Genomic DNA, 13,765 nt, shown 5'->3' on the forward strand with positions numbered 1-13,765 from the left:
ATGGGACCTGCACAGGATAAGTATTAAATAGGGTTAAAAATGAACACACACAACAAAACCACCACCACCAACAACAAAATCATAAAGTTAGCTTCAGTGAGCCAAGTGTTGGGCATATTTTCAGAATACTGAAAACTACCTTGTGAATCCTGTAGATTATTTTCACAGTTTATTTGCTATGTCTCTAATAGGGTATTTATTTGTTTACACAAATTCTGTGTTTATTGCTTTTCTGTACATCCTCTTATTTCTTTGAGAGAGGCCTTCATAAATTGATAGAACAGTGTTGATTGTGTTGGTCTGCATGATTTTGTGTCCCTGGGGATTACAACCAGATTATTTCAATTTCAGCTAGTCCTCAGCCAGGAAAGATTCATATTCACTTCTATGTCAGCAGGAGGTAAAAAAATAAATAAAAATAAAAATAAAAAATAAATGAGAAACAGTTCTTACCATTGGCTTTCATAATGTTTACTTGCAGATGCTTTAAACTTTTACTTTTCATTAAAAAGTTTAACTCTGAGTGCTAAGACTATCAATTAAGACTTTTAAATAAAACATGAAAAGACTAGAAGTATCTAACTACCAAGATTTGCTTCAAATTAGAAAGAAGTGCTTGTTGTTATCACACACACAAAAAAAAAAATGAACAAGAAGTAATTTTATTTCCTTGTTTTTCCTTCTTTTGCCTTTCTGCTCTCATCTACCTCTCATTTACTTTCATGTATGCTTGCTTCTACACCTTCCTTTTTTCTGTTTCTGTTGTCCTTTCCATTTTCAATCTTGTGATATTTTCCACAAACTACTTCTCCCCATTTCTCACCCATGCACTGCATTAGATAACCTTTTTCTTCCCTTAGACTTGCATAGTCCCCTCATTTCCTTCTGTGGTTCAGAGTGCAGAGCCATGAAAATGTCAAATGTCATTAAAATTATAGTGTACATTAAAATTAGTACTTACAGGGTGCTGAGCACATTGCCAGATCCAGCAAAGGATGCCTACTTAGTCATGTGTCTCCCTGTTCACATTTGTAGAAAGTACTTAAGGAAAATGCCTAAGTAGCTTTATGGAGATTGGCCTTTGTGTCCTCAACTCTTAGTTTGAATATGCAGCAGAAAAATAATCCATCGATTTAGCAGTCCCTATGTAGTGTTTAACATCATAATGTAACATCTAAAAATGACCCATTATAATCTATTTGATGAAAAAAGCCTTCTCCAAGTAGTCTCCAAACACAGATTTGAACTGGAAACTTTAGTAGCTGTTATGTGTATGCACTGCATAAATAGTGCATATTTAATAATGTGAGCACTTAACACCTTTTTTCTCTTTAATTAAATATTAAAATAAAAAATAAGTACTTTTGAAGTACCTAAACATTTTATTCATCTGTGCTTGGTATTTAAGTACTTTAGACAGGCCCCTGTGACAAAGAACACGGCAGATGAAGTAAGAATTTAGATTAAGGCACTCAGGCTACAAACATATGCAACAACATGGAGAGAACACAAAGTCCTACAGTATCCACACCAAAGCATATTTTAGTTGAACAAACTATACTCAGGCTGGGAGAGATTTATGGAAAGATTTTGTTGCAAGGTTATAACTAACAGGATCCCTGCAACTGAGGTCCAGCCATACTTTCCTGGATGTCACCAGGGAGACTCCCACCAAGCAGTAGCATAATAGAGCTCTTGATGGAGACCTTAAAAGAGCCAAGCAGAAGATGGTCTAGAGAGGACTTGCCAACTGGAAGTAATTGTGCCAACTGTATCATTACATGTTTGGCAATACCAGCTTCCTATTTCAGAGAACTGATACCAGTTTTAAATTACTCATCTGGAGGATTTTTACTATCATTAAGTACAATCAAGTAACTACTCTGTTTCTAAATCTGCAACAGCATGTGAACAGTTTACTGAAAAAAAAAATGGTTTCAGTGATTGAATGAGGTTTTTCAGTTCGTTTTTTTTTTTTTTTTTTTTTTTTTGAGACATTGATAGAAAAAGTAGTGGTATTTATGGATAAGATTGCTAGCATATATTACTCACATGAACAAGAAATAGACATCAGAGGCTTTAATTTTAGAACACCTGGCAAGTCCGGGCTGATGTTTCTTCAAGATTTCTCTTTTTTCTTCTTATCTTAACTCTGAGATGTAGGGAATTTGTGTTTGTTGATGTTGTTGACTTCTTTTTTTTTAACCACAAACTTTTTTTTTATTATTTGGTTGGTTTATTTATTTATTTATTACGAGATGACAGCACACGGCAGCTGCAAACTGAAAGTTTAGAAATGTGGAGTTATTTGTTTTGCTTCTTAAGACAGGTAGGAAAAGTCACCGAGTTTCTTACCAGTTGCCCTTTTATTTTACAGTCCGGCTCTGGGATGGGGATAGCCCATGTCCCACCGGACCCTTTCCTGGAGGCTGGCGCTGTGTTAGCAGTGACCTGTCGGGTAAAGGCCCAGCTATAGCCCCGCTGCTCACTCGTGCGGTTTCCCCTCCGTGCTTGAGTGCTTTCATCTTGCGTTAAGATCTTTTGCACTTCATCTTAGCATCTTTGCAAAACTTGGCTGTAAAAGTGCAAAGCCCTCGGGGCGGGCAGGGCAGGAGGGGCCGTTTCTTAGCCTCCAGTCCCGGGTTTTGGGGCTGCTTTTGCAGTGGTGTGGAGGACGTATGGTTAAGGGCGTCTCCTCTCTCCTCTCCGGGGATGCAATACATCCTGGGCCGAGCAGAGCCGGGGCGAAATTCCTTTCTCGTTCTTCCCTAAGCCTACGCAGTTGAGTAAGGATTGTGACTTCCGATCATCCCCGTGTGAATTAGAAAGTCCCCCGGCAAACTGCAGCAGGTTTTGTTCTAAACGAACGCGAAATGTATAAAAAGGCTTTTGCACACCCACCGCTCGCCCTCTCCCTTTCACGCATCCGCACCCCGCGCCCATGATCTCATGCTGCTGAAGGCATGGCACAAGATCTACGGGAGGCTGGAACCGGCGGAGGGCGGGGAGAGGAGAGCCGGCAGCGTGGGGCTCTCACCCCGTGCTGTGCCCAGGTGCGGTACTGCAGGGGCTGCGCCTCTCTCCCGCCGGCTCGGGGGGCGCGGGACACACGACCCGGGGAGGAGAGCAATGCCTTCTCCTTCAATGCGGGGCTTGGCTTTGCACCGTGTAGTCTTACCCCCTAGGCTGCGGGGGTCGAGACGCCCCTTCCCCCTGGTTTCGGGGCAGGAGGGTGCGGTGCGGGGCTGCGGCTGCGGGGCCCCGCAGCTCAGGGGAGATGCTGCTGGTGCCGCCCTGCAGCCGGGGGGGGGCGGCCCAGAAACGTTTTCAGCCCGGTTGGTGGCCGCGTCTGCGGTGGCAGACGAGCAAGTAAGCCAGGGAAGGAAAAAAAAAAAAAAAAAAAAAAAAAGCGTAACTCTTTGTTAGGCGCCATGTGTGTAATTACCGGATAATCAAAGCCGATGCTCGAATCGACAGGGGAAACATCTGATGGGAGAAGTTTAGGCCAATTAAAAGACCCAAAATCGTTCTTTTTTTTTTAAGGCGAAAGTGGCTTTTCGAGACACTGGCACATCTGAACTACCCAACGAGGGGAAAGGCGCCCGCCGTGCTGCTAATTCCGCGGCGCGGCTGGGTGGCGGGCTGGGGAGAGGGGCGTGCGTGTGTCCGCCGCACCGCCCGAGCCATGTTCTGGCACTGTGCGGCTCCCGAAAGGCAGGGAGGCAGTGCGATTGTGTGGGAGCTGAACTCAGCCTCCCTCTTTAACATAGGCTCGTCCTCTGCATTGCATCCGAGCTTCGGTGATTTGCTGTTTGGAGACTGCAGATTTGCATAGCCCTGCTCTTCGCAAGCATGGTTATTTTTTTTTTCCCAGCTTCTTTCATAAGGGTGCACTATTCTCTCTGAAAACATCCTCGGGTATTACTGTCAATAGGCAGACCATTGAGATTGCCGGAGCAGCCCCGTTATTGTCTGGCGGCGTGTGCGAGCGTGTGTGAGTGCGAGTGCGAGTGTGTGTGCGCGCCGGGAGAGATTGCTCCGAGAGGGCTCACCAGTTTGGAGATGAATGGAGGGAAGAGCAGCAGTTTGATTTTTCTCTGCTTTCCCAGCTCTGGTTGATGGAGTGGCATCCCCTGCTTCTTCCTTAGCCAGCGATGTGGCATGATTGGCTACGCTGTGGATTACTGAGGATGGGGGAATGCTTGGCACTCTCGTAGCATTTGCAACTGTGGAGTATTGTTAATGAGCACCAGCCCCGGGAAAGCTGAAACTAGCGATTGTTTGAGCACGGGGCTTTTCCTCTCTTCCACCTCTTTGCGAAGGCTCGGAATCGCCTGGATTCTCCGCCTCTGACTATGTCTCGGATTGTTTTGGCCAGAAGAAGACCTGGAGAAAAGGATCCTCATAAGCTAGCCCAAAGGGAAGCCATGGCTCGCCTGGTGCGGTGAGCTGCCGCCGGCACCGTGCGCGAGGCTGCGAGCGCGCCTCTGCCCAAACTTTGCCTTCCTTCCCTGTGGCTGCTGCTCCTCCCGAGGACGCCGTGCACCGGAGGATGGGGGGGCTCCTCAGGGGCAGCCCCGAGCCGGGCCCCGCCGGCGGCAGCAGCGGCAGCGCCGGGGGCCGCTTGGCCCTACTCTGGATAGTCCCGCTCACTCTCAGCGGCCTCCTTGGGGTGGCGTGGGGCGCCTCCAGTTTGGGCGCTCACCACATTCACCATTTCCATGGCAGCAGCAAACATCATTCAGTGCCTATCGCTATCTACAGGTCACCGGCTTCCTTGAGAGGCGGACACGGTGGGTTCGGGCGCCGCTCGGTTTTCCCTGCACGGTGGGCTGCGCGCCGCGCCCCCCTAGCCCCGCACCTCCGCCCGCCCCGCAGAGCTCAGGCAAAGGGATGCGGAGGGCCAGGAACCCCCAATCTGGGTCGGGGGCGTGGGGAGGGGGGAAGCTAGGGGTACCCCGCTGCTCCCGGTGCGGGGCCGGCGGGGGGCTCGGCTGGCCTCCAGCCGGCTGGGGGCGGCCGGAGGATGCTGCCGGAGGAGCCCGCGGCCAGCACCGGGGCTTTCCCCGGGGCTGCCCGGCACCCGTTCTTGTCCCCCTCGGACCCCTCCGTGTCCCCCCGGCTGCAGAGCGAGAGGGTTGGAAAGCCCAGCCCAGGCACCTCCGTCTCTTTCAGCCGCTGCCCCCCGGGGAAAGGGGGGGCCCGAAGGTACCAGCCCTCGCCCCCCCGTTCCCTCCTGCCCCTGTCCGGGGGCGCAGAGGCGAGCAAAGCTCCCGTGCGCCGGGCAGGGCTGGGGCAGGGCAGGGACCCCGGCGGGGAGCGAGGGGCGGGGAGCGAGCCTGTGCGGTGCTCCATCGCTGGGGATGATCGTGCTTCTTCCGACTCATTGCCTCGGTGGGAAAGTCGATGAACTAAAAAGCAAAGGTCAGCTAATTGCACGGGGGAGCGGGAGAGAAGTCAGCGCTTAATCACTGAGAAGGGGGAAATAATGCCCACCGTAGTGGTCAGGAAAGGGACAGAGATAAAAATGCTTCTGAAGTGTAAATGCATTTTGCTTCAGAAATACAGTACTGTGGGACTTAGTTTCTGAAGTGACAGGAAGCTGCCTCAGTGCCCTTTAAACAGCACTGTTACAGTTTTTCTTTTCATATGCATACTTACATGAACCTATACATAAATACATGCAAAACAGATATGAACATGTTCAGCATTACTAAAAGCTGTAAAAGAAAGCTAAACACCAGACTGTGCCTTAAGGATTTAAAACCAAACCCTCCCTTTGTCTCCGAGGGAAAAAAAAAAAAAAAAAAAAAAAAAAAAAAAAAAAAAAGATAAAGAAAAACCCTTGTCGGCTTCTGATTAGATTATACAGCTTCATTCTTCTTCATTTTCTCATCTTGCCTTGCTTCATTTGCACGATCATGCAATGTCATTTACAAGATTTGCAAAGTAAAAACCAGATCGTATGCTTAACCTTTGCATCTCTGTGCAGGATGACCCAGTTGCAGGCACGAGATAGTTAGGATGTAATGGATTTTTTTTTTTTTTTTCAGTGATTAGCAATGCTAACATTAGTGGATATGGTTGTATTGTTTATCTGAAAATTTCCAGTGTGTGTTGAATACACCTTAATCCTAAACTGCTAGAAAAGGCAAAGTGGACAGAAATGACTTTTCTTAAGCATTTTGCTAATTAAGAAAGAAGTTAGATGTCTGGTGTAATGCAAAAAATAATAAAAAAAAATTTAGGCCATCACTCTCCACTGTAGTGTATTCAGGCAGTGCAAGCTTGAGAATGCTGCATGTTCTGTATTGTATGTGCTTACAGGGTAAAATTAGAGATGTATGTGTGTACATATACATATACACTTATTGTTCTTTGAATTTCTGGACATATGGGGATATCATTTAGAGGCTTGCTAGGGGACGCTGAAAGAATATGGGGAAAAAGCAAATGTAATCATTTAAATACCAATTCTTTAGAAAGCATTTTAAAATCACACCTTTTGCTATTTTTAAAAAACATTACCTTGGACCCAGTCAAGGGGTAGTGGTGCAAAAAGATAACCCTCCTGGAGGAAATTAGTCTTGCTAAAGAAAATGAAAGGTGAAGTGGTGGAGTTGACAGTTAAGGGCTTCATAGGGAAGCGTAGGAGCCTCTCCAGAAGTTAAGTAACTGATTTTACAAAATGAAAAATGTTACATATCATAAAAGGGTATTCCAGAGTGTTTTCAGAGTGTAACTTTAAAAGTCCTTGTTTTTCTTTATTTATGAGAAGCTCTACAACTGGGTGGTGTTTTAAAACATCTAATTCATTTCATTATTAATTCTTCAAAGAGCTGCTCCCATTTGCTTCTACAAGTCTAACAGGAACATTTTTCTTCTTGGCTGAGCAGGGTTGGACACAGCTCCTGTGGAGCCCATCCCTACATCTCTAAGCATCAGTCTGAGAGGGCTGGGTGACGTGGATGCTTATTCCTTACCCTGGCATCAAAGGGCAGTTCTGCAGTGTCCCTGAAGGTTTAAGTGTGGTGAGAGTGAGAATTTGACTCTCAGACTTGTATCCTGCATTGGCTGGGCTTCAGCATTAGCTCCATTCAGTTTTGCAATTTTTCCATTTTGCATTTCTTCCATTTTTCCTTTACATAAAGGCTGCAGTCTTTGTGGTGACCTCATACCTGCCTTTTTGTTACTTTGGCAGTTTTCTGTAGCATCATACCTGTTAAAAGTTGAAAAGATGTTTTAGGGTAGGTCAATTAGTCGATCCCCTGAAAGCATTGCACTCTAATATTGTGAGTCAGTGGTGTCAAAGGAAGGAGAAAAAATCACTTTTCCCATCCATTCAATAAATGTCATTACAGTCCTCAGACATCCACACCTTCCTCCTCTAACCGTGGCACCAGCTGGCCCTACCACCCCCATCCTCTCAGCTTTGCTTTGATTTTTTATTCTTTCAGTTTTCCTTCAGCCAGTCCATTTCCAGCTAATAGTATAAGCAAAGCCAAAAGCCCTGCATGGTTGGATTCTTGCCACTTCTTTCAACAAACCAGACCACAATCGTGCTGCTAACGCTTTCTTCAGGTAATTTTACTTGGATTTTGCTTAGTAGTATGATCTCATGTGGTTTAAGTTATCAGTATTGTGTCTCACAGAGACACAAACAGAATTCCAACCAAGCAATTAGTTCACACTATTTAAAAAAAAAAAAAAAAAGTTCATCAGCACACAGTCTTTTAACATGTTAAACATCTTTCAAGCTTGACCGAATGATTTTTTTTTTCTTTTTTTACTTAGCTTTCTGACTCACATTAAACTTGGACAGGTGGCACATGGCTGAAGGAATCAAGAGTTTAACCACAGGAAGAAATAAGAAAGTAACTTTCTGGGTCATGACATCAACAACATAAAGAGAATTGCAGAGAAGTAAGAAAATAATGTTCACAAATGTAAGTCCTGGGCTGCTCAGTGCTTACCAGTGGTCTCTGCAGCATGTGGGGCATTTGGTGACTTGTGTTCATGTCTCCTTGCTCCATCTGAGAGAAAAGCTATCGCTTTTGTTATAGCTATATCTATCATGCAAACTTTTTAAAAAAAATTTTTTTTTTTTTGAGTAGGTAGAGTAGCTCTCACTGCAGTGCCACTAGATTGCAAAAATGTGGGCTATACATATCAAAGTCCACATGAAAGGAAAGTGATTGCAGCTTGCACAGTAACTTTAAATAAGAAAGGCAGTTTCTTTGAGAGTCCACCAATATGATAGATTGTGTGGAGTGAATATTGCACATTGAATGAGTAAAATGTTGGCAGCATAGCCATAGGGATGGCTGTCACCACCCTCATTCACCCCTTCCTTCCTGCAAAAACCTCTTTTTTCTCTACTGGACTGGGCCTTTTACTGTCCCCCAACTTCTCATTCAGTTACTGAGTGTCAAGTAGTGTATGGCTGTTTTTCTGTTATTTCTTCTCCCTCTACTCTGAGGTTCTTGTGCAGGTGTTTTTCTAAGAAATGAAAATCGATTTTTTTTTTTTTTGATTGTTTGCTTGTTTTGTTTTGTTTTGTTTGTTTGTTTTTCCCAAATCTGCCAGAGCAGGACCCAGGAGGTAACTAATGAAATTTGCATGTCCATGTGCTTGGAAAGAAAATGCAAAAATGGGGAGGGAATGGGATCTTTGTGCTCACAGGCGGAACAAATATTGGTGAGCATTATGTGTAGGGGTGGTGCATCTAAGTACCTGGATTAGCACGAGGCCAGAGTGTATCCAGCTGGTTGAGGTTAATGACAAAGATATAGGCAAATGGTTTAGGAGGAGCGGAGGGTGTCTGAAGTGGAATGAATAGGGTACTGGTGGCAGGTGTTAAGAAAGTGGGAGTTTGGGACTGGGAGGTGCTAGCGTCCTTTGTGGTGCAAAAAATAGAGGGATTTAAGCTGTCAAGCAGATTGAGTGAAAAAATGTTTTAGCAACAAAGTTCCTGAGCAGGAAGAAGAGTTTGAGAGTATGTGGAAAATGAGGTCATGGGGAAAAAAATAAAGTTAACAGTGGAGTCTCAGAGATAACAGCTGATGTGGATCAGAGGGATTGTGTGTTACCATAAGACATTCCCTCCCCCAGTCTTTCTTACCTAGAACCTGATGTAGGAGCACAGGCATACAGGAAGGCCTCACACTCTAAACTAAGCCTGCTTCCTCCAGTCTCTGCTTTGCCACTGTGGCTGAGGTTCACATGCACCGGATGCATCCAAATTATATCCGTTTAGAGAAACTTCTGTAGCAGAGTCCTAACAAGCTCATCCTTACCAGCATGTCGCTCTGTGGGCTGGATCAGGCGGCTCTTGTTCAGTGAAGATGCCAAATGAACTCCCCAGGAGCTTTCACTAAGTAAGAATAGCAACACTGCAGTAAAATCATTTATGCTACCATAATGAAGAATATAATGAAAACAACTTTGAAAAATGTGCATATGAAGTATCTGTGTTAAAAACAAAAACAAAACACTGCAAAGAAAGACTTATTGGTATAGGTAAAATACTTTATGGCCTCTTACTTTCTATTTTTCATATACTGGAATTGCTATTTCTGAATAAAATGATAATAAAATAAATATTTTAGGATTAGTTTAAATGAAACAACATTTCTCATTTAGAATGCATTTATGTGGCAGAAAAGGGTTATATTTTGATTAAACATCAAATGTAAATGTTTCCAGATGTTCAAACATTGTTACACAACATGATATTAGAGGTAGAAGTGAAAAAGTCTCATTGTCATGTCTCAATTGCTTTGTTTTGAGATCTTTTTCTTCTTATTTTTTATATATATGTAATCTGTTTGTATACCAGTCTTCTTATTTTATATCTCCTTTTCATTCATGAGTTTCCAAATAGCTCCTAGTTCTTCTGCTATGAGCACATATATATAACTGAGGCATTTCCACTTTAAGGCTGTAAAGCATAGCAGCTTCCTCCAGGTCTTTAAATTATACAGATTTTATAACAAAATTTTCAATATGCTCCATCAGTTATTATCCACATCAACTGCCAAAGTATTAGCATCAATTGGAATAAAATGAATAACAAAGCAATTTCAGTCAGCATAGTGGTTAATTGGCTGTGCAGTTAGATATGCAAATTAGGAAGCGTGGTTTCTATATTATTATTTCTGTCAATATGGCTTGTCAAAGAGGCATACAGTCTTAAGCAGTATTGTGGACAGTCTGAAGTACTATAATCAAAAGTGGAATGTTGCTCATGGATTTCTGATAAGCATCTTCATACAAGCCCTGCTGCCTCAGTACATGCAGAGCTATTGATTGACTGGGGTGCTTTTACAAAACCTAAATAAATAACAACACTCTGTTGTCCCTTATCAGTAATAACACTTTTGCTTCAGCCTGTGGTAACCATGTTTTTCTAGATTTAAAGCATGTTTCATTGTCTTTTAATCAAATACTGTTTGAAATAAGTTATCAGAAGAAATTAATTTAGCATTCTATACAGTGTACTTCCCGCTGCTTCTAATTTTCAAAGATGGATTTTTACTGATAGCAAGGGGTTGTGTTGGCTTTAAGGGAAATTTCTGTCTCTTCATTTTAATCCAGGGAAAACTCTCTAGACTAAACTCTGATATTAGACTCTTATGCCCAGCATGAGTAAGGGCAAACAATTCTATAGTCCTAATATTTTACCAGTTTTCTCACACAGATGGTCATTACAATGTCTAACCATAGGACAACATGCTTGATCATTTTATTTTCTGTATATCATATAGGTTAGTTTATTGAAGTTCATTTTTTGTCTTCATGGTCAAAGCTTGCAATAGTTCTTAACCTCTTCAAATAATCAAGATGACATTATTGACCTCTTTCTTGTCTTTCCCCAGTATCAGTTAATTTATCTTTCTGTTATTAAGTTTGATGTCCTCAGGTCTGCCACAGTATCTGTAGCATTTTTTTTCTAAGCTAACAACTTCCTTTCTAGTTTGTAAATACAGTGTAGGCAGAGCTGATAGATCTTGCTGTGATAATAAGTTGACTTGTGAATGTAGCTGTGATTATAAGTGGAATGGAACAATCTGATTTGATGAAAGAAAATGTATTATAAATAACGACACTGCTCTATAAAGTTAAAAGTAACTAACATAAAGAAGAGAGGCCGTGTATTTATCATCATTTACACTTTTTCTTTGTTTCCTAATAGCAATGTGGATGGCCCAAAGTAATTTTTATCACTCTTTCTCATAACTTTGTATGCATTTGTGTGCAAGCATCTGTATGCACACATATATATATATATCACAGACATTTCCTTATAATGAGAATATGCTCCACAGTAGTAAGTTGAAAAAATGAAAATTTCTCTAACAGTTGAAAATGTTGAAAAATGTTCAGTAACAAAAGTCATTAACCATAGACATAATTGGTCAGAACAATATAATTAATTATTCTCTTCCCCGTTAATTGACAGAAAAAAATACCTAGAGAAAATAAACTGGGAAAGGAGGAGGAGAGAAGTGGTGTTGCTGCAAGTCACTCTGCAGAGCTCGAATAAACTGGTGGGGAGGATGTCATGCTTAGGAGCAGTCACTGTCTCTGCTATGGACCCACCATCAGTGAATCACCAAATCACCACAGAAAACAGCAGTTCTGAATTTTCATAAGCACAAAACTACTTCTGCAAAGACTAATCTTTCCAAATCCACAAAAATAGCCCCGTTGAAGCGTGTGAATGGCTTGTGCAGTCTAGGTAGGATAAGAAAAATGTACTGATACAATAGATACATGGCATCCATGATCCTGAATCTCAGAAGACAAGTTGAGGCAAGGTTTGCCTCTGAGGAATAAGCATAGTCTATTATTTCATATATTTGAAGTGTAAATGGTACATTGACATATCTTCCTTTTAAATACATAGTTAGGTGTTTTACTTGAGGGCTTGCTACAGAAACATGGAGAAATGGAGGGCTGAGAAATAAAAGATTTGCCCAGATCATTCTGCTATTTTGGGGTCTTAGTGGGGGATGCACTTAGACACCTACACAGAAATGAGAGAAGTGTTAATTCTTTCCTTAGCTATCTTTTACTACAGCTGTATCTGGAGGAAAAAAAAAAAAAAAAGCCAACATGCTTCTAAAGCAAGTTGACTATGTTCTAAATATGTTCTTTTATCTCTGCATATCTGAAATTGACTTAGGTCTTCTCTGGACATTGTTTATGTTATTCCTTCAACTCATCTACAATGAATGACAAGACTTGGAGGAAAAAAAAAAAAAAGGAGAAACCTTGTCTACCATGAAGAGGAGTCAGGTATAGTCACAGAATCATAGAATGGTTTGGTTTGGAAAAGACCAAGAGATTCCAACCTCCCTGCCGTGTGCAGGGGTACCTTCCTCTAGACTAGGTTGCTCAAAACCCCATTCAATCTGCCCTTAAACATCTCCAGGGATGGGGCATTCACAGTTTCTCTGGGCAACCTGTTCCAGTGCTTCACCACTCTCATAATAAAGAATTTCTTCCTTATATCTAATCGAAATATAGCTTCTTTTTGTTTAAAGTCATTACTTCTTGTTCTATAAATACAATCCCTGATAAAGATTCCCTCTCCAGCTTTCTTGTATACCCCCTTTAGGTACTGGAAGGCCCCTATAAGGAGGGGCCCAGAGCCTTCTCTTCTCCAGGCTAAAGAACCCCAACTCCCTCACCCTCTTTTCAAAAGAGAGCTGTTCCAGCCCTCTGACCATCCTTGTGGCCCTCCTCTGGACTTGCTCTAATAGGTCCATGTCTTTCTTATGCTGGAGGCACCAGAACTGAATGCAGTATTCCATATGGGATCTCATGAGAGCAGAGTAGAGAGGGACAATCACTTCCCTCAGCTTGCTAGCTACACTTGTTTTGATGCATCCCAGAATACCAGCCACTTTCTGGGCTGTGGGCACACGTTGCCACCTCCTGTTGAGCTCATCAACCAACACACCCATGTCCTTCTCCTCAGAGCTGCTCTCCACATGTCCCGCATTTGTACTTGGGATTGCCCTGACCCAGGTGCAGGAGATTGCACTTGGCCTTGTTGAACTTCATGAGGTTCACACAAGCCTTCAAGGTCCATCTGGATGACATCCTTTCCCTCCAGCATGTGAACTGCACCATGCAGCTTGGTGCCATCAGCAAACCTGCTGAGAGTGAATCTCTGGTTTTGGCTGACTTTCTCAGTCAAAACAGCTCTAGAGAGCCCTGCGAAGTAAGTAGGAAATGGGAAGAAAAGTCCATGGGCTCCTCCTCACTGTCCAGTGGAGATGAGGAGATGTGAAGGAATTAAAGGCTAGAGAAGATACCATTTCTTATTGTAGGCCTGGGCCCAATTTGTTCTTATTGAGGTCAAGCACAAGAATTTCATCTGCGTAACCTGATCTGTCTGATCTGCCTCTGTCTGATCTGATGTCCCTCATGCATGTTGTACTTCTGATGTGTTTGCTCTCCACCAAAGCAATGTGTTGTTTTTTTTTTAAGCTATGAACAAAGTAGTGAAGATAACTATGCAAACTCATGAGTTTTTAAAATTGGTTTAATGCTGTTAGCGGTTGTTTTCACTATATTTCACAAGACAAGAATTATAAGGGAACTTTCAGTGAAAATAATGAATCGCCACATTTACGGAAAACATATGAGCATGATGTGAATCATGCTGTTATTTTGAGTTTGGATATTCAGTGTCCACAGAGAGGGGTTTAGGAGTTGTGACAAAACAACAGATGTGAGATTAGCCACTTTGACT

General features: G+C 42.9%; 1 protein-coding gene across 35 annotated transcripts in view; it reads left to right on the forward strand.

Annotated features, from left to right (window-relative positions):
* NRXN1 (neurexin 1) overlaps positions 1-13,765 on the forward strand; it is a 709,571-nt gene that overhangs the window by 424,278 nt on the left and 271,528 nt on the right. For 2 of the 35 annotated variants that reach the window (XM_027453593.3, XM_027453595.3), the window contains exon 1: positions 3,802-4,793. The exons of 31 other annotated variants lie outside the window; for them this stretch is intronic. In XM_027453593.3, the coding sequence (XP_027309394.1) occupies positions 4,553-4,793 (241 nt within the window). In that variant the 5' untranslated portion in view covers positions 3,802-4,552. Of the gene's footprint in view, positions 1-3,801; positions 4,794-13,765 lie in introns of those variants that run through there. 2 more of the 35 variants (XM_027453592.3, XM_027453594.3) reach the window with 1 other exon arrangement.

The sequence above is a fragment of the Anas platyrhynchos genome, chromosome 3 (genome assembly GCF_047663525.1).
Source record: "Anas platyrhynchos isolate ZD024472 breed Pekin duck chromosome 3, IASCAAS_PekinDuck_T2T, whole genome shotgun sequence".
In the NCBI taxonomy this organism is placed as follows: Eukaryota; Metazoa; Chordata; class Aves; order Anseriformes; family Anatidae; genus Anas; species Anas platyrhynchos.